Consider the following 22,689-nt stretch of genomic DNA (forward strand, 5'->3'; position numbering starts at 1 on the left):
ATACAAATTAAATAAATAAATAAATAAATAAATAAATAAATAAATAAATAAATAAATAAATAAATAAATAAATAAATAAATAAATAAATAAGCCTGGAGGACTTCAACACCCAGAATTCCCCAGCCAGCAAAGCTGGCTGGGGAATTCTGGGAGTTGAAGTCCTCCAGGCTTAAAGTGCCCAAGGTTGGAGACCTCTGGTCTAAGAAACCTTCCCCGATCGTCTCCCACGTGAAATGGACATGAAGAATTCCTGCGCTTCTGAAGCTCAGCAGAAAGAGAACTGGACCAACGGCCAGCTCCTCCCATTGGCTATTTGAAGAAACGAAGCCACGCCTCCCAAGAAGTCCGACGCTACAAACCAACCGCCACTCTTCCTACTTCGGCTTGGTGGTTTGTTTGGTGTTTTTTTTTTTGACCTTCCTCCCATGCACCCCTTCTTCGCTAATCCCGCCCTTTCCGCCGAGGATACGGCCCTTCGTTTGGCTGGAAGCCGGAAACGGTTTGGTTTTCCGGGAATTTTAAACTTCGGGAGCGTTGAGTTGGATATAGTGGGTGATATCTGGACAACGGTATGTGTGTGTTTTCCCTTAATAATAGTATCCGCCTCCTTTTGCAATATTTATCGCTGGGTGAGGAGTCTTTTCTACTCTTTATGTCTTTTCTACTCTTTATGTCTTTTCTACTCTTTATGTCTTTTCTACTCTTTTTGCTGCTTCGAGTTTGTCTTTTGATAAATTTGTTTTTTTGCAGCTGTACTGAGGATTCAAAGGTGAGTTAGAGAGAAGAGCTCCTTTTCTGCTGTTTAAAATAAGGTATTGGTTTGTAAAACGAAGGCTACAAAATCTGGCTCGCTGCTAGGTTACAGCAAAGATTTAAAGTTGTCTGCATCTCTTTCTTGTATTTGTCTGTATTGTTATGGCACTTCCAGCATGTTGGGTTTTGATATTCATGACATTCATCATGCCAACTGTGGGTTTTTTTTTTCTTGGCATGTAATATATGCCAAAATGATTGAATCTAACAACATGAATCTTTATTTCCCTCTTTCAAAGTCATTTGTTATCTAAAATAAGAGGTTGAGTTAAACAGCTGTTGTATGGGTAAAAGCTAATGGGATTCCATCTTTTATTGCTCCCTCTGCTCTCTAACCCTTTAACTAGGTTAAATAAATAGCTTTTATTCTTATATATGTCAGCTTGATACATACATATGTGTGTGTATATATTATATACATACATACATACTTTACTTACTTACTTACTCACTCACTCACTCACTCACTCACTCACTCACTTACTTACATTTTTATACCGTCCTTCTCCCGAGGGATTCAGGGCGGTGTACAGCCATACTAAAAACATATATATCTATAAAAATTTAAAAAATAGTTTAAAACAAATTAAATGAATTGGCCCTATATTAAAAACTAAAACACCCATTAAAATCTGTGCTTAAGCCAGCCCAGCCTGTTGAAACAGTAGAGTCTTAAGGGCACGGCGAAAGGTACGTAGGTCAGGGATCATACGAATCTCAGGGGGCAGTTCATTCCAGAGGGCAGGTGCCTCCACAGAGAAGGTTCTCCCCCTGGGGGTCGCCAGTGTCGCCAGTCTGTTGTTGACCGACAGCACCCTGAGGAGTCCCTCTCTATGAGAGCGTATTGGCCGGTGGGAGGCCGTCGGTGGCAGAAGGCGATCCCGTAAGTACCCAGGTCCTAAGCCATGGAGCGCTTTAAGGATGGTAACAAGCACCTTATATAATCTATCAGAGAGAGACTGAAAGAGAGACTGAGAGAGGGGGGGGTATATGGGTATATCATATAGGGGGGCCAAAAGAGGGGATTATTTCATACTTCCTCTCACAAACGTATTGCATGGGATAAGAATTACAGAAAAGAATTGTTTTTGTTCAATGTACTTTGCTGCCTTTTAAACCCCCAACCTTCCCAAAACAGGCCATAAGTAGATCATTATAAGTGCTGCAAATATAAACAAATTAAAAATACAATACAGTTTTACTTACCTAAGTATAGTAAATGCCATACACCTTTCGCAATCAAGTATGGCTTGGTTTTAAAGCCTCTTTAAAAGTATCCATAGAGAGTAAGCCAGCTATCTTAAATTCATATTTATAGTAACTGCTGGACTGCAGTAGAATCATCTAATGTGATTTTGGCCTTGTTGATCATAGCTTTTGCTCTAGTTTTATAAGGTGTCAACAATTAATTTGTGTGGTTACAAATTCATACTTTTCTATGGAGTTTCCTGAATAAGACCGAGCAAGAGCTCTGTGTTGCAAAATGAGAATGGTTCCACATTTACACCAAACTGTGATATACTGCAAACATGCTGAATTCACATAAGATATTAAGTTAAAGCCAAGGGCTACTAGATATACACTGTAAAACTCTAGATAACCACTCAATGTCAGCAAACTATAGTAGTTTACCACATTAACATGACTAGATGTGACTTCATCCATTTTCATTGGTTAGCTTTATATACATGTGAAGACCACTAAAATTCCATTTACCTGGGTGAACTGGGCTGCAGCTTATTGTATCTTAAATGTTTCAAAACGTACATAATCATGCAAATTTTCCGTGAAGAATTTATATGAGGAAAAGCACATAATATTGACAACTTTCCTGAAATATGGCTTGTTGGTGAACTGGATAAAAGGTAGAAAGGTCTCCTGAGTAAATTGCTACTGTCTATTCCCTAAGTGTAAATCATGCTAAGGATTCTGAATATGGATTTTCTGGCAAAATAATAGTTCCCAATTACTTCATTCTCATGTTGCCATCTAATAAGTGGTTGTATGAATATAACATTTCTTCATTTCTTTCTAATCAATACAATCAAAAATCCCTTTGTTCCAGGCATATTTTCCAGCTCTTGCCCAGATAGATCTTTACCAGACAAAACTGGAGCCTCAGATGAAGTGCTAAACTAGACTCCCTGAATTAAATCAAGTAAGATAAATGGTATATGACCCAAAAGGAGCCTTGATTATCTGTTCTCTCTAACATTACAGAAAACTGCTTTATTCTTTGAATTATGATACTCCGAGGCGGTTTATGAACACAGATTTAAACATTTTGAAGTATTTGTTAGTTGCCTGGTGATTATTTTTGTTTTTTGTTAATTCAGCTCATTTTGTGTTTTGTTGTGTCGTTCCAGAAGACACTTTTCCATTTCAATATGGCTGTAGATGACTATGAGGAACTTCTCAAATATTATGAAATTCATGAAACTATTGGAACAGGTATCTTCCACAATATTTCAGATAGATGTACAAAATATACGGATCTCAGACCCATGTATGAATTTCTTTTTTATTATTATTATTATTATTAAATATAAACACAGATATAAAGACAATACAATACAATACAATACAAGGACAAACAAAAAACCCACCACCTACAAACCCACCTAACATTTTACATTTACGCTTTTGTCATCAACAGAATATATGTTATTGAGCTTATATAGTTTAATAAAGAGTAATTATTAAATGTCTAATTCCAATGTTATAACTTTTCACTACAAATTTACATTTTCAGACCCATGTATGAATTTCAAAGCAGAACCATTTAAACTTTGCTACTTTATATTCTATTTTTTGGTCTGAGTTTTCCAATGAAGAGTATATCCCCAATACACATACATTAAAAACACTGTAGGTGATTGTTGTAATGTTTTAGCTTTATTTTCAGATTTATTGCAGATTCTGATATATTATAAACTGGCCCTACATTGTTCAATTAAAAAAAGCAACCTGGTGATTATTCCTAAGAAAAACATCCACATTTTAATATTTCTCTAGTAATACTTCCTAGATCTGTAGTCTTACCATTTTTCAACATTTTTATACATTGATTTCTTTATGAACACTGACATTTATAACATTTCAATTTAAAATCCATAGCCAACCCTTGAGTCCCTCATTTCCATTTCATCCCAAATCATCACTTCTATTTTAATTCTATTCAGTATGCCGGAAACACCTTCTTTAGCTCTGTTCATCCCTAAACATATCTATTAAAATGTTCCTACATTTTCTCTGCCTTTTAAAAAGATTAACCATTCCTTGCTCTCCTTCACTACTCCTTGCATTATATGTGTACTGATTTGTTACATATGTAGTTTGCCTGCCAGCTGTCAGAACTTATACATTTCAAATACATACCTTCTCAACGAGATTATACACTTAGGCTCAACATCTTTACAAGAGAAGGGGGTATTTGTCATCTAGGTACAGAGAGAGATTCCCCCAGCTCTCCTTTCATGAAGATTGAAAAAAAAAGTTTTATTTCCTTTAAAACAAGGCAGAAATTACTGGATAGAGGCTGGAAACAAGTGGAGCGCAAGAACTTCCCAAACGTCCTAGAACACAAAGCAGGAATCTCAAGAAGAGTTTTGGGAAGATTAGGAATAATCTTCCTAATTCAGCAAAGGGAACATCTATTTGAAGAGTCTATGATTTCTACAGAAATTGGTTATAAGCCTTATGAGGACTTTATATTTGGGGTTTAGATTCTTTTCTTTCTTTTTTTTTTTTGGCATTGTGCTAAGACTAAGATTCTTTAATTCACTACATAAATTAGGAAACTGGGTTTTAATGTCAGCTTTGACTCATACTTCATATATGTGGCCCACTATTTAATCTTTGTTTTCTCTTTAACATCAGTTTGCTGTAATTATAATAATAAAGAACCTGTTGTCTTTTTAACTGGGATTTTGGGATGGGGAAATATTATTTGTAGTAGCTTAGTATTACTTAACATATATTCTGGGTATTACAATACAGTAGATCTTAAGGTCTGGTCAGAGTATTGTCTATTGCATTTTCTTTCTTAATTAAAGATTAGTTAATTCTCCGATAACCTGGACAGATCTATACTTCAATATTGAATATTTTAGTTAATATTTCTCCTTTTTTAAAAAATAAAGTTTTATTTATTTTTGTGTAATTGGAGAAGAGGGGAACAAGAGCTGATTAGTCAAGTGCATCAGTCCTATGTGGTCAGGAGCTGGCAATATCAAAATTGTATCATGTTTTGTTTTTATCTTTATTGTCGGAAAGAATGCACAAATACTACAAACTTTATTTTCCCTTTTCACACCAGTGTTTGAGAGAGGACATCAGATGAGGTTCTTCTGGAGGATGGCTTATGGCAGTGGAAATTACCACATCACCAATCTAAAACAGTAGGCAGATAGAGCTCATTTAACAAACTTAATTGGGATTGGCAATTTCACCACTAAGCAAAATAGTTGCTAAGTGGGAAATCACTTGGCCGCAACTGTGCCTTTTAGCTACTCAGTTTCACACCTGTAGCCTTTGTTTCCCTCCTAATCTCTCCCCTGCATTTTGGAATGCTCCAGTGCCTGCTTACTCTCTTGTACACAGTGAAAACAATGTGATTGCACCAGCAGCCTGTGGCTGGGAGCCACAGTTACACAGTAAACAGACTCCATTATGCAACAGTACTCTCTTGAAATCGTTTCTCCAATCTCTCCACTCTGGGGTGGGGGTGAGAAAACAAGTAAGTGATTTCTGTAGGCAATCCCTCCTTTGCCTGACCCTTTCCCGCTGTTGGTGCAATAGCATTGCTTGTGATGTGTTGAAGAACAAGCAGCTTATTTTCTTGAAAAGTATGGAGTGTCAGGCAAAGGAGAGAGTGCCGGCAAAAATTGATTGCTTTTTCTCTTCTTATCCCCCATCATAGAGCAGACACATTGGAGAGAAAGAGCTCTCAAGAGAGTAAGAATATTTGCTCATCTACACATAGAAAGCAACATGATTGCACTGACAGTTTAGGGCTTGGAGCCACGGGCGTGCTATACAAACAGCTTACAGTACTATCTTGAAAGCCTTTCTCTAATCTCTCTGCACTGCAGGAGAGGAGAACAAGTAATTTCTGAGGCAGTTGCCCCTTTGCCCGACCTTTTCCTGTTGCTGGCGTGATCACATTGCTTTCAGTGTGTAGAAGAGCAAACATCTTAGACCACTGAAATCCCTTCTCCAATGTGTGTGTTCTGCAAAGGATGGAGAAAAAGGAGAAAAAAAACCACTAGTGAGGTAAAGGACACTGCACACTGACTGTAATAAAAATCATATGTCTGAGAGGGCTGCAAAGGTCAGTCACAAATTGGCAGTAATTTTTTCAGCAACATTGTAAGTTCTGCCAGTCACTGAAGGAATGGTTGGTGATCAAAAACTATCAGTAAAGACCCAAACAGCCTCCGGAAGAGGTGGTTTGAGACTTCTAGCCCTCTACCCTTCAGATTCAACTCTTTTGCTATGTTGTACAGTATATTTCTTCCATTTTCTGAAGCAAAAATTCCCTCAATTTTCCATAGCTTATTTCATTCCCTCAAATGCATTTTTCTAGATTTTGCATTAATATAACATCACAGTCTTTAATGTCATTCCATAGCATAATTCTTTTTAATTTTTTCCAACCAGTTTCTGCATTCTCCTTTGTTTTCTACATTCCATTCAGAGGTGGGTTTCAGCAGGTTCTGACCAGTTCTGGAAAACCAGTAGCGGAAATTTTGAGTAGTTCGGAGAACCGGTAGTAAAAAATCTGACTGGCCCCGCCCCCATCTGTTCTCTGCCTCCCGAGTCCCAGCTGATCAGGAGGAAATGGGGATTTTGCAGTAACCTTCCCCTGGAGTGGGGAGGGAATGGAGATTTTACAGTATCTTTCCCATGGAGTGGGGAGGGAATGGAGATTTTACAGTATCCTTCCCCTGCCACACCCACCAAGCCACGCCCCACCAAGCCACACCCACAGAACCAGTAGTAAAAAGTTTTGAAACCCACCACTGGTTCCATTCATGATTTTGGAAAACCTATCTTCTAATATGATTTCCTACATGATTTGTACTTTTTTCTTACTGCAATCACTTTGCTTTCACACCCATTTTTTTTCAAATCTTAGTTTTTCATGCCTCTTTTTTTCTGAAAATGCACTTGACACCACCAAAAGTGGACTTTCCCATATCTGAAGCCTCTCATAGCCCTTATCATCTTCAGTAATTCTCTTTCATCAACAACAATCTTGCTTTTGGGTTTATATTCCTTCCATTGCTCTGTCTGTATGAATAGATTTATGATTAAATCATGATTTTAAAACAGATCTTTTCCTAAGGAAACACTTCTGAGTGACTTTATCTATTCCTATCTCTGATCGGGATACTTTTTTTTTCTCCTGTGTGGCATTCAGTCAGAATGTTGCATAATTTTCTCAAAGCACATCTCTGGTGCTTTCATTATCACTGTTCACTAGAACATAATGTGCAACTATCGCCCAACTATAGATTTCTACTTTCATGTGCACCCACAACACCTACATAATCTCAATTCATACTTTATTGATAAAACAGTTCAGTCCTTTGATTCATGAATGAAACTTCACCTTCATTTTCCTGCATTCACAACTCCATCTTACATGATCAGGCTGTCTTTCTTCAGATCTGTTACATCCTCTCCTGAGGGGTTCTTGATGCTCTCTAAGCTTGGTTGTTTTCTTGCAGACATTTCATTACCCAAACTAGGTAATATCCTCTCCTTTTTTCTTAGTTTCACAGATACTGTGAATGTTTCTGTTGACCATTTACTCTTGCATTCCAAATTCTAAGATGCCTGGGCCTTTCTCAAAGAGTTGGATTTTGTGAGGGCATTCTAGGGGTAGCAATAGCGGTTACAGGAATAGAATCCTAAGCATATTAGAGGAAGATCTGCTTTGCTACAGGAGTAATCTGCAGATTTAAAGGTAAGACATTATTATGAAATAGAGGGTATGCTAGACATATAGCTGAACAGGTGCTCTAAGTAAGGGCTCCTTTGTTAAATAGTCACAAGCTGTCCTTGGAAAAGAGGTGTTTTGACCTAACCAATAATTCTAGCTAATAATCACTGTAATCAAGGCAGAATTGAATATAAATGCTAATTATGAATCATGGTGGGCTTTTCTTTTCCTTACTGTAGGTGGCTTTGCAAAAGTTAAATTGGCTCGTCACTTACTTACTGGTGAACAGGTTGCAATAAAAATAATGGACAAGCTGACTCTGGGGGTGAGTTTCTAAGAAAGGGAATATTAGTTTTATATGTACAAATACTGTTTCTAATCATACAGCTCATTAATTGTTAAGGTGGTTTTTGCCCTAAATGATTTGGAACCTTAGGGAATTTGGAATATGCTAAAATCTCTTGGGCCACATTTTGCATTAACTGAGACCAAACATTTGGCATTCCGTTAATGATATTTAGACAATAATGCTAGTTGGATGCCTCCTTAATGGTAGAATTTTATGTTGGATACAAAAGGCAAACTACTGTAATCCAAAGGTCAAATTGTCCACCTCTAAAGATTTGATAGACCAGACATCATAATGAGTTTCAAACCAAGGAATTCTTTCTCTGAAAGATGAAATAGGCCAGGATACGTACTTTTATTCTATTGGAAACTGAAGTGGTGCCCCCAGTCTTTTCCAAAATGAAGTTCTGTCCAGAAATTATTTTCTCTTTTAGTGTCACCAAACTAAGTATTTCAGAATATTTAGCTCCTTTTGGAAACACAGCTGGTCCCAGCAGGATGTAGAATATTGAAGGTCATGATATTTGAGAAAGATGAGCTGGCCCAGCAAGCTAAATTAGGCCCATGGGCTGGAGAGTTGTGATCCCAGCCATACGTATTGCATCTGATTCTGCTCAGCTGCTTTCATTAGGCTAGATTGCCTTTATTTCAGATTCTTCCTATTTATTGTTCTCCTTTTAAAAAAAAATTTAGCTGTGGTCCAATACATGGTGGTCTTGATAAGGTGCTCTTGAAAGTAATTGTAAGAAACAAGGTTTGCGTATTTTGACAGCCAAACCTCATTCTTGATTAAGATCTTTTTGTCCCTCAGGCCAGCATACATTAATTCTGAATTGGGGAATGAGGATAGATCAAATGAAACACGGACAATGTTTTTAATGACATGTATTTTTCCCTGAAACCCTGAGAAAATAATTGTTTTCTTCATGTGGCACCTGAAGAATGGTACACAAGTTGCTCAGAAAAGCTCCTTTCTCCTTGTCTTGACTTTTACCTTTGTGTTGGATTAGACAAGTGTTTTTCAAACCTGACAATTTTAAGATGTGTGGGCTTCTGCTTGGGGAATTCTGGGAATTGAAGTTCACACATTTTAAAGTTGTCAAATTTGAAAAATGCTCAGTTAGACAGACAAGAACTAGATGAGACAATTATCACCAAGTGTTTTTCTGCAGAGAAATTTTTACTACTGTAGAACAAAAAGAAAGTAGTTAAAACAGACTTAAAGATGGGCAGAGATTAAAGAGCAAAATAGTTCTTGTGCACACAGAAATATTGGGACACAAAAGTCCAAAAACAAAATAGGGAAAGAAGTAAGCAAACAAATGCTTTCATCTTATTTATTTTGACATAAAATGACCTGGAGATGTCATGAATCTTCCATTTTTTAGGATGACTTACCTCGTATAAAAACTGAAATTGAAGCAATGAAGAGCTTAAGCCACCAGAATATCTGCCGTCTGTACCATGTAATTGAGACACCAAAGAAGATCTTTATGGTTTTAGAGGTAAGATTTAAAACCTCATACATTTTTACAATTTACATCTCAATTCTGTTATACTAGAGGAATTGCTATGGATTCTTGTAACTGTCTGGTATATTTATAAGTTTCTTTAGCAAACACTGGATTTATACATTCATACCAAATAGGAGGTTGTTCGGCTTCCAGGTGAGGATTAGATATCCCTGCAAACTTTTTTTTAAATAGAAAATGACAAGATATTGTGCAATATAAAAGGAAAAAAATGAAATTGATTTAGTTCTTTTACTGATGAAGATTGAAAAATGAGATTTTATTATTTGTCAATAAATAAAAGATGAGATATGGAATGAAGAGATTTTGGTTGAAATATTAGCATTGAGTTATTGAAAATGTTTGTACTTGTTTTGATGAATGGGAAATCATTTATTTCTATACTTTCCTTTTGGTTTTTTTCTTTTTTATAAATATATTCCTTTTCTCCACCCCCTTCCTTTTTCTTTTTAAACTTTTCATTTACTTTCTTTTTTTAATATTTGTCTTAGATTGAGGATTGATTATTTATTTTATTTATTTATATTTAAATTTATATACCGCCCTTCTCCTGAAGGACTCAGGGCGGTGAACAGCCAAAAGTAAAAAACATAGAATACAAAGTTTAAAAACAATTTAAAAATATATTAAACAATTTGGCCCAACAATTAAAATACCCCATTTAAAATTCAACTAAAATTAAACAATTGGAGAGTTAGGCCAGCCCGGCTTGTTGAAATAGAAAAGTTTTGAGGGCCCGGCGGAAAGTACATAAATCCAGAATCGTCTGTATCTCCGGGGGGAGCTCGTTCCAGAGGTGATGAGAGAGATGTAAGTTTACTTAAGGAAATTTCAACTTAAATATTGCATAAGAGGAAAAAGTATATTTTTCTGACAGACATTCAAACAGAAAAAGATCACATTTAGCTGAGATAAGTTGGAAGGGCTCATTTTTAAACAACAGAGATTCAGACTGAGCTATATGTAGAAAGCAAGAGATTTTGTGGAAAAAAATTTCCACAAAAGAAGAATTGAAAGAAATGCAAATGGAAGGATGATAAGTGTGAATAGAATAGAATAACAAAAGAAGAGATCTTTTTCCAAAACAAAAATAAATGCAGAGAAAGCAATTGATAATTTGATTTTCTTGTTTAGAGTTTTGGAAGATATGTATTTTGGAGATAGTTATTAGATATTCCATATTGTGAATAGGGAATAGATATAACCCCCCAAAATATCTACTTGGATCTCAGCATAAGGGGTATTTTACAGAAGAGAAAAAAACAGATGAAGTGACATGATAAATGTACCCGGAATTCTTGAAGAATCATCAAGGAAAATATAAAATTAAATTGCAACTAAAGGTATACAGATATAGTTGTGAATGGTTTTCCCATTTACAGTTATCAGAAAGATTTAAAATGGATAAAAAGATTTACAATGTGGAACAAAATAAGAATTTGAAATGTAATTGTGTACTGATGATGAACGTGTAATTGCTAACATGTATAAACTTATGTTGAAGTTTGAAATGGAAGAGCAGGACAATGTATGATACATTGTATGATAAACGTATCATACAATGTATGATAGTAGACTTAAGTATTTGGTTATAATATACAAATGGATCAAAGGGGGAATACCGTATGTGGTCAAAAGAGTTAAATTTTACATTATATTATTGCCAGGCCCAAGCAATAGATAAACATGTGAAGAGTTCAAGTTGACTACTTATTGCAATTCTATCTATAATGCAGGAATCTCCCTACCCTGCTTGCTTTCTCTGGGAACAGATAGATAAGATTCTATGGAGCTTGGGGTGGGGGTGGGGGTAAGGGGAGGTCAGTCCTGGATCTTTTGCAGCTATGCAATGATTTAAGGCTAACTCCCCACTTGATTCCTCCTCTTTGCCTGGCTGAGCATTTCTTTATGATATTAAAGAGAAATTTTATAAAATGATGTATTGTTGGTACATGATGCCAGAAAATTTATCTACCGTAGAATGCATAAAGACATTCCAAATGTACTGTATGTTAGAAATGTGAAAAACATGAAGAAGCATTTTGTCATGCTTGATGGACATGTAAAACTAAAAAAATTTGAATTCAAATATATACATTGATATAGAGGATTTTAAAAATTAATATTCAACTGTAGCCAGAACTTTTTCCTTTTAGGACTGATGAATGATACATAGTTTGAGAAGAATCATGGAAAATTATTTCATTACATGATTACTGCAGTGTGATAAGCACAAACATGGATTAATTCAATCTTTGAGGGATTTGGTTAAAATTATTTGTATAAAATTATATGTGTAGCACAGGGGTGGGTTCTACTTACCTTTACTACTGGTTTGCATCGCGCCCACGCAGATCTTCTATGATGATGTCCAGGTCAGTGGGCGGAGCCTCCCTCCGGTTTTACTACCAGTTCTTGCAAACCGGTCCGAACCAGGGGCAACCCACCACTGGTATAGCAGCCAAGAGAAAGATCGGAATCCATTTAATACATTTTCCCATGTTTTTTCTTATTTTATTGGAGTTTTTTTCTTTATTTTTTTTTTCACATCTATATTTTTTCTTTGAATTAATTTCCTATTATATATATAAAGTCTTGTAATCAAAATTATTTTTTAAAAAACGAAATAATTAACAAACCACTAATGTTTTCTTCTTGGCTTTTTTTGGTATTTATATTTGTTTCAAGCCAATTGTGGGATTCTCTCTACAGTGTTTTAAAGATATTCTGCCTCTAGAAATCAGCAGCATAGTTGAAAGGGATCCTGGGAGCTATTAAAAATATGGGTAATGCCAGTAATTGATGGGATATTTTTTTTTCTCTGTCATTAGGTAATTATCCTATTTTTTTTAATAAAAAAACATTGTAAATTTCAATAATTCTACTCAAGTAATTTTTACAAAGGTAATATCTGCAGTATTTTGCAGAGATTGAATTTAACAAATGTATATATGTTTCCCTAGCAAAATATAGAAGTGGAGTGGGGTCCTCTACTTATTTCTTTTCAGGAAAGTCTAAAACTCTTGGATTCCATGGTGGTTTCCCATCCCTGCTCCTAACCAAACTATTCAGCACTTTTTGCAAAGACCAGCTAGTTAAAACCAAAATGAATAAGAGAGCAGGAATTATTAATATCATTATAAATTGAATTTATTATCTGGTCTTTCCTCTGAGAGCCAGGTCAGGTGGAACTTGAACTTTGGACATCCCAGTCTTCAGTCTAACACTTTCACCATTGTAATAAATCACCTTACTACGGAAACCAATTGCTAATTTAAAGGAAGAATTAACAATTATATCTTTATGGGTGGGTGTACTCTAATCTTTCTTTCAGTAGGCATCTGTTGTTGCTGGGAAAGAGAGAACAGGAAACTTACCTTTTGGTGTTAAAATCTCCAATTGTTTAGAAGGTTGTTTGTCTTCATGCTTAAATTCTGTGCTGCTCAAACAACATAACAGAATTGGAGGGGACCTTGGAGGTCTTTTAGTCCAACTCCCTGCTCAGACAGGAAACCCTATACCATTTCAGACAAATGGCTGTCCAATCTCTTCTTTAAAACCTCCAGTGATGGAGCAAGTACAACTTCTGGAGGCAAGTTGTTCCACTGATTAATTGTTCTAACTGTCAGGAAATTTCTCCTCAGTTCTAGGCTGGTTCATAAGTGGATGAAGAAAGAAAGCAAAGAATCTATCTGACTTTGCCCTCCATGGAGTTCCCTGCATTACTCTGTCTCTTTCTTTGAACAGGAGTGATATGCTTTTGGCTCTGGCCATGTCCACCGTTCATATCGGCTTCATGCACCAAAAACATATGGAACCAATCAACCAATGGAACAGCTTACCTTCAGAAGTTGTGAGAGCTTCATCACTGGAAGCTTTCAAAAAGAGATTGGGCAGCCATTTGTCAGAAATGTTGTAGGGTGTAGGGTCTCCTACTTGTGTGGTTGGGGGGGGGGTTGGACTAGAAGACCTACAAGGTCCCTTCCAACTCTGTTAATCTGTTAATATAACCCTTGAAAAATTAATGAGCGGTATGCATCTCTCAGCTGTCTACCAGGGCTTGGAAAAGAGGTTCTGTTAAATGCTGATTGTTTTTCCTGTCTTCAATGTTTTTTGGAGAGCCAGCAACATTGCTTTTGGGTGGTTTTTTTGGTTGGTTTTTTTTTTTTTTTGTAATTCCAAACTAGCCAATTTTTCCCCAAACATCATTGCTCCTTTCTTCCTCTGCAGTACTGCCCTGGAGGAGAGCTCTTTGATTACATAATTGCAAAGGACCGCTTAGCTGAAGATGAAGCCCGCATCTTTTTTCGTCAGATTGTAGCTGCAATTGCCTACGTACATAGCCAGGGATTCGCTCACAGGGACCTCAAACCAGTAAGTGTAGACAGCAGTAGCCTACTGTTCCTGGAATAATAAGCCGAATCTAGATTGGCGCCCAGATGGTCTTCACTGCTGGCTGCTGGTTTTATTTCTATTTAGAAGCCTGCAGCCAAAGAACTACATGACAGGTTCAAGCCAATTTATAAAAAGCCTCACTGCCAATACATCTGTTGCTCCATGGCTGGCATTGGAAATCACGAATGCCTTCTGAGTTCAAGGCTCTCTGATCTGCCACCCATGGGCCTCCAAGTTTGTCTGCCTAGTCTTTCTTATTAAACTTCCAGCTTTTTCTTGGCTCCTCTCTTTGCCTGCACTTCTCCCTGCCCATTTCTCCTGCTCCTCTACTTCTTTTAGTTTCGCTTAGAGCCTACAATCTTTTCTCATTTTTTAACTAGCCCTCTTTTTGCCTGGTGCATTGTCTTATCTGCTAGCTTCAAACTTTTATTTAATTTCCTCTTTCTTTGTTTCCCCCAGTCCAGTGTCTGCTTTGTTGTCTCTCCCTAGAGCAGTTTTTCAACCTTAGCAACTTTAAGGTGAGCAGACTTCAAACCCAGAATTTCAATTCTGGGAGTTGGAGTCACACATCTTAAAGTTGCCAAGGTTGAGAATCACTGCCCTAGAGAAAGACTCAACTTTTCTAGACTTCTGACCCTCCAAAACTTCTTCCTACATCTTTACATTCTCTTTTTGCAAGATCTCAAATTTCAGCTAAGCCAGCGATTCGTGTTTTGTATGTATAGGTATGCATTTGATTGAACTGAAGCTTGAGGCTTCCTTGGAAGGAGCCGTCTTTACTGTCCATAGTTACTCTTATGCTTCATTGTCCTTGTTCTAACCTGTCGTTGTTCTTCTTTTAGGAAAACTTGTTGATTGATGCTGAGCATAATTTGAAGTTGATAGACTTTGGTCTCTGTGCAAAACCAAGGGTGAGTATAAGCTTAATTTTGCTAGAATTTCTTTGCCAAAAAATAAAAAAAAATATCAGACAATATCAGTTTGAATAAGGAGAGAAGTCTGCAGTTTCATCTCCAAACAAATCATACCTATATTTGCTCATGCATTCTGTTTGGATTCTTCTTTCCCAGTAGTGCCCTACTGAAAGTCAGTCATGTGTGTGACAGAAGTTTAGAGTCTTAGTTTCAAGAGAAAGTCAATTTGGCATAATGGTTAAGGCACCAGGATAGAAACTGTGCGACTGTGAGTTCTAGTCCTGTTTAGGCCAGCTGGATGACCTTGGGCCAGTCACTTTTCCTCAACCCCGCTATTAGGGAATGCCTAATAGCAAAATCCAATATTGGTTTAGAATATCTGGATCTTGATCTCAAATCTTCCAAACTTTTTTTTCCCTACAATTTAAATGTATGGTTTAAAAATAGCTATAGAAAGCAAAATAAAAACAAAATTCTACCATAGTTTCAGGCATTCCCACACCTCATTTTAGCGTTGCTCTCACCATGTTCATGTCATTTAATTACATCACATATTTAATATAGCAATAGCACTTATATACCGCTTCACAGTGTTTTACAGCCCTCTAAGTGGTTACAGAGTCAGCATATTCCCTGCAACAATCTGGGTCCTCATTTTACTGATCTGGGAAGGATGAAAGACTGAGACACCTTGAGTCGGCCAGACTCATAATAACAAGCCTCTTTTTTAAAAAAATAATAATAATAACTTGTGCTATTTTCCTGTGATGGAATCTTTCTTTTCTCTATTCTGAATGCACAAAGAGCAGCAGCATCTTAAACCCCAACTTGCACATGCAGTAGCCTCTCATTAACTGAATTTTGGGTTGCTTTAAGCACAACACGGTCTCAATTTGCAACTTCCACTAAATTCAAAAATTCCATTGTTTGAACTCCCACTAAAGGCAACCTACTTCTATGCTCATGTGCATGCCAGATAAAGACAATAAAGAGACAAAAGACAAATTGTGTTGATGTCAACGGCTCTTAAGTGTGACAAGCCACTCTGTTTTTCTCTTAGGAGCTCAGGTATTCAAGCCGACAAGATCTACTCAATTCAGTTTTCATACAGAGGTGAAGTGCCTGTTCTGTGTTGCAGACTTCGCTTATTCTTTTTGTTCCTTTTGTAGGGGGGTCTGGATTACCAGCTGAACACATGCTGTGGAAGCCCTGCCTATGCAGCGCCAGAGTTAATTCAGGGCAAGGCTTATATTGGCTCAGAGGTATTGTAATAGGTGCTTTGGCCTCTAATTTCTTTTTTTACTCAGCCTCTCAACTGAACTCTTTCAGATTTTCCTCCCAATGTACCACTGCATGAATCTAACAATATCTAAGTTTTAAAAAGGGATAATCTTAGAAAGCCACAATTATGTATAGATAGGGTGCTTGTCCCGTTCCCCCCCCCCCCCCCAATTTTTTTTTTTTTTTTTGGTTACTGGTCACCTTTTGTATGCTGCAGCTTTTCTCCCTGTCTTCTCTCCTTCAAAGATTCTATACAGGTGGTCCTTGACTTAGGACCGCAATTGGGAACAGAAGTGCTAAGCAAAGGGGTTGTTAAATGAGTCGTGCTCAGTTTTATGACCCTTTTTGTCTCGGTTGTTAAGAGAATTACCGCAGTCATGTGAAACGTGCAGTCATTTAGCAAATCCAAATTCCCCCAATGACTTGGCTTGTTGGAAGCTGGCTGGGAAGGTCATGACATGACTCCAGGATGTTGCAAAAATCATAAATATATGCCGGTTGCCAAGTGCCTGAATTTTGAACACACGACCATGGGGTTGCTGCAACAGTCATAAGGGCAAGGATCTCTTGTAAGTCACTTTCTTCAGTGCCATTGTAAGGTCAAGTGGCCACTGAATGAATAGTTGTAATTCGAGGACTACCTGTACTGGGGAGAAGGTCTGATTCAGGTGCCTTCCCTAAAGACCTGAAAGCTGCCCAGCCCCAATGCTCTTTCCTCTGCATTGATCAATATCTGAAATGCATCATAAAAAACTTTTTAAAAAGCTGCTGTTTTCTTCCATTGACTGGAAAAAAGAAAAATTTTCTTCTGCTAAAAAAAATGCATATTGTTGTATGCTTCCATTTGCTTCCATTTTAGGGATGGAGCTACTTATATTTTAAGATGCAAGTGTTTGTCTCTTTCCAAAACCATGGCAGACCGCTGTTTTATTTAGTTCTCTGTATGCTAGATCTCTACTGTGATGGCATGCATGGCTGATAATACTGCAGAGAATCCATCAGGTCTGGAAAGGCTTGGTAGACAACTAGAAGAGTATGGGTGATGTAAATCAGGTGTAGTGATAGAATTCCTGATCCATGAAGACCCTTGCCGTTAATCGATTCCAAAATGGATTGGATTCAGTTGAAATCTTTGCCTCTTTCTCGTTACTTTGTCCTGAAATTAAAATCCCTTTTAAGAACATAAGTGCTAAAGAGATCTTCCAGTGCTAAATGGATGCGGAACCCTCCTGGTTGTTGACAAGTGAGGATGGCCACTTCTTCCCCATACTACAGTAGCCATGTGCCTGAGCCATCTGAGGGTCTCCCTTTTCTAGCTTTTCCTAAAGAGAGAGAAAAGAAACTGGCAGAGGTGGCAATAGTTCTGATGCTGCTTCTCTTGCCTATGTCCCTGCCCCACAGTTGTGAGTTTGGAGCACTTTGGAAACTATAGAGAAAGGCTGAGGTTTGCTGCTTCCCTTCCAAGAATGTGTTGTTTCCCTTCAAGGTAACCTTTAGCCTTGAAGAATATTTGTAGCTCAGGATTGACATGAGGGGTCCTTGGTGCTCTCTGAGCTTGCTTGTTTTCTTGCCGACATTTCATTACCCTAACTAGGTAACATCATCAATGCTAGCCTAGCATTGATGTCTAGCACTAGCACCGATGATGTTACCTAGTTAGGGTAATGAAACGTCTGCAAGAAAACAAGCAAGCTCAGAGAGCACCCAGGAGCCCTCATTTTTTGCCTTGTTTCCATACTGATACTATAAATTGTGAACCGCAGAGAGAGAGAAAAAAACTGCTTTTCAATGCTGAGTTTCTACGACACGTTTTTAAAAATGGCAAGAATAACCCACCTCTCTCCAACTCCAACACTACAGGTTAGTCCTCGACTTACAACAGTTCATTTAGTGACGGTTCAAGGTTACAACAGCAGTGAACAAAGTGATTTATGTCGGTTTTTCACACTTAATGACCTTTGCAGCATCCCCACGGTCACATGGTCAAAATTCAGATTCTTGGCAAGTGGTTCGTACTTATGACTGTTTCAATGTCAACGAGGAAGCCAGATTCACTTAACAACCCTGTCACTAGCTTAACAAATGCAACAGTTCACTTAACAATCGTGGCAAGAAAAGTTGTAAAATGGGGCAAACTCACTTAACAAATGTTACACTTAGCCACATAAATTTTGGGGCTCAATTGTGGTCGTAACTCGAAGACTACCTGTACAGTATACCTCTTCTCTGGGGTGAAATGCTCGACATCTTAAGTATAGTGCACAGAATTATTGAACCTTGAGGGTTTGGCAGCCAATTAGGCATCACAAGATTTTAGCCACTTAGTGTTTCCGAGTTCTTGGTTGAAAGTGACTCAAAACTGTTTTACAATTGAGTGGGATGCCTTAATCACGATCTTTTTTTATCATCTCAGGCAGATATCTGGAGCATGGGTGTCCTTCTGTATGCTCTCCTTTGTGGATTTCTACCATTCGATGATGATAACATGATGGCACTCTATCGGAAAATTGTGGTATGTATCCCATTTTCAAGACCCAGGCCTCTCTGTTTAAACAAGGACTTTTATGGAGTTACTGTGTGAGAGGCCTGTTCCCAAAAGGAGAATTCTGGGCATTTTATTACTTGGCTGATCTTACAAAAAGTAAGATTGGAAACTCCATAGTATAAAAGCTGGATTCATGTTACAACTGAAACTAGTGTAACATGTGTTTTCTTACTACTCCAAGATAGTAATACTATATTTTAGCACAAGATGTTCAAATGATCTCTCTCCTCTTCTCTTTCCCCATGGTGAGAGGTATAGCTATGAACACCCACATAATCAAATTTGCTTTGGACAGTTTCTTCTCTTGCACCCTGTCCCGGTGTGTAATTCCATTTTTCCCCCTTGTAATATGTCTTGCCTTTTCAGGGTGATATCAAGAAATGGGAAAATTATGGAATGAAATGAAGGGTACTAGCCACCCGTAGAGTGGAAAATGTGGTTATTTCTAGACACTGCAGTTTTTTTTTTTAATCTGTTTCTTTTCCTATCTCTTAGCTGCCTCTAGGAATCAACGACATCCGGGGGGAAACAGGCAAAACTCAGTATTAAAAGACATTAGATTGGGTAGCACACTGAATTTCAGTTGGGATCAGTTCTTTTAGGGAAAAGATGCTGAATGGTATTCAGATTCAACTGCTTAAAAACAAAGCAATCGTGACGGGTTCAATTCATATGCCTTGCATTTGTCTTCATTTGCTATACATCCTGTGATTCACGTATGCACAGTTGCCTAAACGCTTCAGCTGGTAGCCTCAACTTCAGCCGAACAGTTCCAGCCAGTGTAATCAGGTATAGGTAGTAACTTATTATCTGGCGTATTCTTGTTGTTCCTCAATAAGCCCCTTCAGCAGACAGATCACATGCTGTGCAGGTAGATAGTCTCCAGTTCTCTCCCAGAATCATTTGTAATATATGGAAGACCTTGGACTTTTCTCTCTCCCTCTCCCTCTGTCCCTCTCCCCTCCCCAGACTTGATTTCTATGTCATTTCTATGATTTTAAAGTGCACACCACAAAATGATTGATAAATAAGCAGCTTGAAAACAATGCAGTAATAATTAGAAACCAGCATTTTTTCATAGTTTAAACTGGGCATCTTTTTTTCCTCTTGCTTTAGGAAATGCAGTACACATACGATGTCTTTAGCAAAGTATTTGACAAAATACTCTCCGATATTCTCGTTAGCAAACTAGCTAATGGTGAAAGCCATTTGGGCGAGATGGTATGGCAATTAAGGAGAGACATCGCTTGCTCACCTAGGACTTAAAGAGTATTCGCCAATTATTTGTTTTCTGAGGTTGAGGTGTCAGGCAGGGTGCTTTCAAATCTTATTATGGGCCTAATGCTCTTTAACTTATTTATAGTTAAGGATCAATATGTAAGGTACATGAGAGAGGAAATGTCAATAAAATGAAAATAAATAATAATTAATCTCCAATATGTAGGTGGGTCTGCCCAACTGCATTCAGTTTTAACATATTTAAATGATGTTGATTGAGAGATAAAGGTGATGCTCATGAATTTGTGAATGTTGTAAAATTGGAAGAAAAGTTCATTCAACTGTAATGTCTTTTGTTTTCTACAGAGGGGGAAATATGATGTCCCCAAATGGCTTTCACCTGGCAGTATCCTGCTTCTGCAACAGATGTTGCAGGTAAGCCTCAGACACAAGAAAGGGTCTTACTGGATCACAAACATTCCAAGATATCCATACTTTGTTCAATGCTTCCCACTCTGTTTCTGTCAATCTTTGTTTACAATGACCCCCTTCCATTGTTCTGTTAATCTACAGCTAGTATTGAGGTATTCTGCTTTTGAATATGGAAGTTGTGTTACTCTGTTGTAGCTAAAAATCAGTAGACCTGTTTCCTGTACAGTTGTTCAACTAGCTCAGATAGAATAATTTACTTTGAAGGGCAAAACCATTCAGTAGCCTCAAAAATAAGCGCTAAAATGTCTGAAAAACTATGGATGCTGTTCTTAACAGCACTGCCTTCTCTTAGTTTCTGTGATACCTTTTCTTATCCCTATACAGGTAGTCCTTGAGTTACGACCACAATTGAGCCCAGAATTTATGTTGCTAACTGAGAAATTTGTTAAATGAGTTTTGCCCCATTTTACGACATTTCTTGCTAAGTTGTTAAGTGAATCACTACAGTTGTTAAATTTAACATGGTGTTAACTTGGTTGTTAATTGAATCAGGCTTCCCTGATTTTGATTGTCAGAAGGTTACAAAAGATGGTCACATGATCCTGGGACACCGCAGCCGTCATAAAGATGAGTCAGATGTCAAGCATCCAAATGTAAATCGCGCGACCATGGGGATGCTGTAACAGTCATAAGTGTGAAAAATGATCATAAGTAACTTTTTTCGTATCTTTGAACAGTCACTAAATGAACTTTTTGTAAGTCAAGGACTATCTGTATATGTATCTATCAGGTGTCTATATTTTAAATTGTGTTTCTTTTCTTGACCACTAGGTGGACCCAAAGAAACGGATTATGGTGAAGCATCTTTTAAATCATCCCTGGCTCATGCAGGGCTATTCCTTTGCTGTCCTGTGGCAAAGTAAATATCCGGTGAGTTGATTAACTTATATTAATGAGAGCATATATAGGAGAACTTAGGTTCATGTGATTAGTGAATAGTTTAATCACCAATTGCAAAGGAAACATACTATTAAAAAATTTTAGATTAAGAATTTAAAACATTCTGAATAACACGATGGCTACCATGCTATTCTTGTATCGAAAATTCTCTGCTGAGAAATCTTTTTACCTCTGAGTTTCTAGGGTAAAATCAAGAGATACCATTATTCTACCAGTTGCTATTACAATCTGTCAAAATGTACATGACCCTTGGATTTTGGGAAGAGCAATATAAAGTATTGATTTCAGCTATAGCTTTCTGTTACATCTACAGCTATAGCTTTCTGTTACAACTGTTATATAGCCCTAGTACTAGGGCTATTTAATGTAATTTAAAAGCTATTCAATATCAATCAAACTGGGCAGTTGTCAAAATAAATGTTTTTCCAATGAACATTTCCATGGCCCCGATTCTCTGAAGACATAGTTGCAAGGAAACTGTCTTGTAGATCAGAAAGCTTGGCCAGCATTATCTGTTCTGATTAACACACATTATCCTGGGCAGTAAGCACAGATCTTAAAAAGGCCCTCAGAAGACTGTGGGGAGAGCCATTTGGATATGCCACTTGAAATTAAGGACTTTATCCTACTGTGTGCCTTCCCCCCCCACCCCGCACCGTCCCCAAAACCCCCAGTGTTTACCTCCTCTTACCTGTCAGAACTGGCATTCTTGGCTTTCTCTAGCTCAGTGGCCCCCAATCTTTTGGGTACCAGGGACTGGTTCTTTAAAAAAAGCTTTATATTTTCAAATCTTAATTGTAATATATAAATGTTTTTCCTCCCAGCTTGGGTGCCTTGATGAAGATTGCATAACAGAACTTTCTGTGTTTCATAAATGTAGCAGACGAAAAATGGCAGATGTCATTTCAGAGGTAATGTTTGTTTTTAATCATTGTTGGAGAGTCTAGGGGAGTAAAAATGCTTCATATTTAGAGCTAACATATTTTGACCTTCCTTTAAACTTGTAAATATGTTTGTAGTATAAACACTTGAGAGCCTTTTCTGGAAGTTTGGAAAGTGTTCCATGTAGATTGACTTCCCATTCTCAAAACTTATGATTTCATAGAGCATCCTTGGAAACCTGTTTGGGAATCTTCTATATCCGTGATGGCAAACCTATGGCATGGGTGCCAGAGTTGGCACGCAGACCCCTCTGCGGGTACGTGCGCAATCGCCAGCTGCTCTTCTGGTTCCAGCGCACACATGCGCACTGGCCAGCTGGTCTTTGCAGGCTCTGGCACACAAGAAAACGGCCTGAAGAT

The 22,689-nt window shown here is 37.6% G+C and overlaps 1 protein-coding gene across 4 annotated transcripts in view; it reads left to right on the forward strand.

Annotated features, from left to right (window-relative positions):
- Positions 1-325: 325 nt before the first annotated feature.
- The window catches only part of MELK (maternal embryonic leucine zipper kinase), a 33,300-nt gene continuing 10,936 nt past the window's right edge, over positions 326-22,689 (forward strand). The window contains exons 1-12 of one of the 4 annotated variants that reach the window (XM_087886432.1): positions 483-570; positions 2,880-2,972; positions 3,181-3,265; positions 8,003-8,088; positions 9,500-9,616; positions 13,874-14,017; positions 14,881-14,949; positions 16,122-16,214; positions 18,647-18,745; positions 20,363-20,431; positions 21,260-21,358; positions 22,213-22,299. In XM_087886432.1, the coding sequence (XP_087742558.1) occupies positions 3,202-3,265; positions 8,003-8,088; positions 9,500-9,616; positions 13,874-14,017; positions 14,881-14,949; positions 16,122-16,214; positions 18,647-18,745; positions 20,363-20,431; positions 21,260-21,358; positions 22,213-22,299 (927 nt within the window). In that variant the 5' untranslated portion in view covers positions 483-570; positions 2,880-2,972; positions 3,181-3,201. Of the gene's footprint in view, positions 771-2,879; positions 2,985-3,180; positions 3,266-8,002; positions 8,089-9,499; positions 9,617-13,873; positions 14,018-14,880; positions 14,950-16,121; positions 16,215-18,646; positions 18,746-20,362; positions 20,432-21,259; positions 21,359-22,212; positions 22,300-22,689 lie in introns of all 4 variants that reach the window. The other 3 variants (XM_034410760.2, XM_087886433.1, XM_034410759.2) reach the window with 3 other exon arrangements.

The sequence above is a fragment of the Pantherophis guttatus genome, chromosome 2 (genome assembly GCF_059756535.1).
Source record: "Pantherophis guttatus breed Tessera chromosome 2, ASM5975653v1, whole genome shotgun sequence".
NCBI lineage: Eukaryota > Metazoa > Chordata > Lepidosauria > Squamata > Colubridae > Pantherophis > Pantherophis guttatus.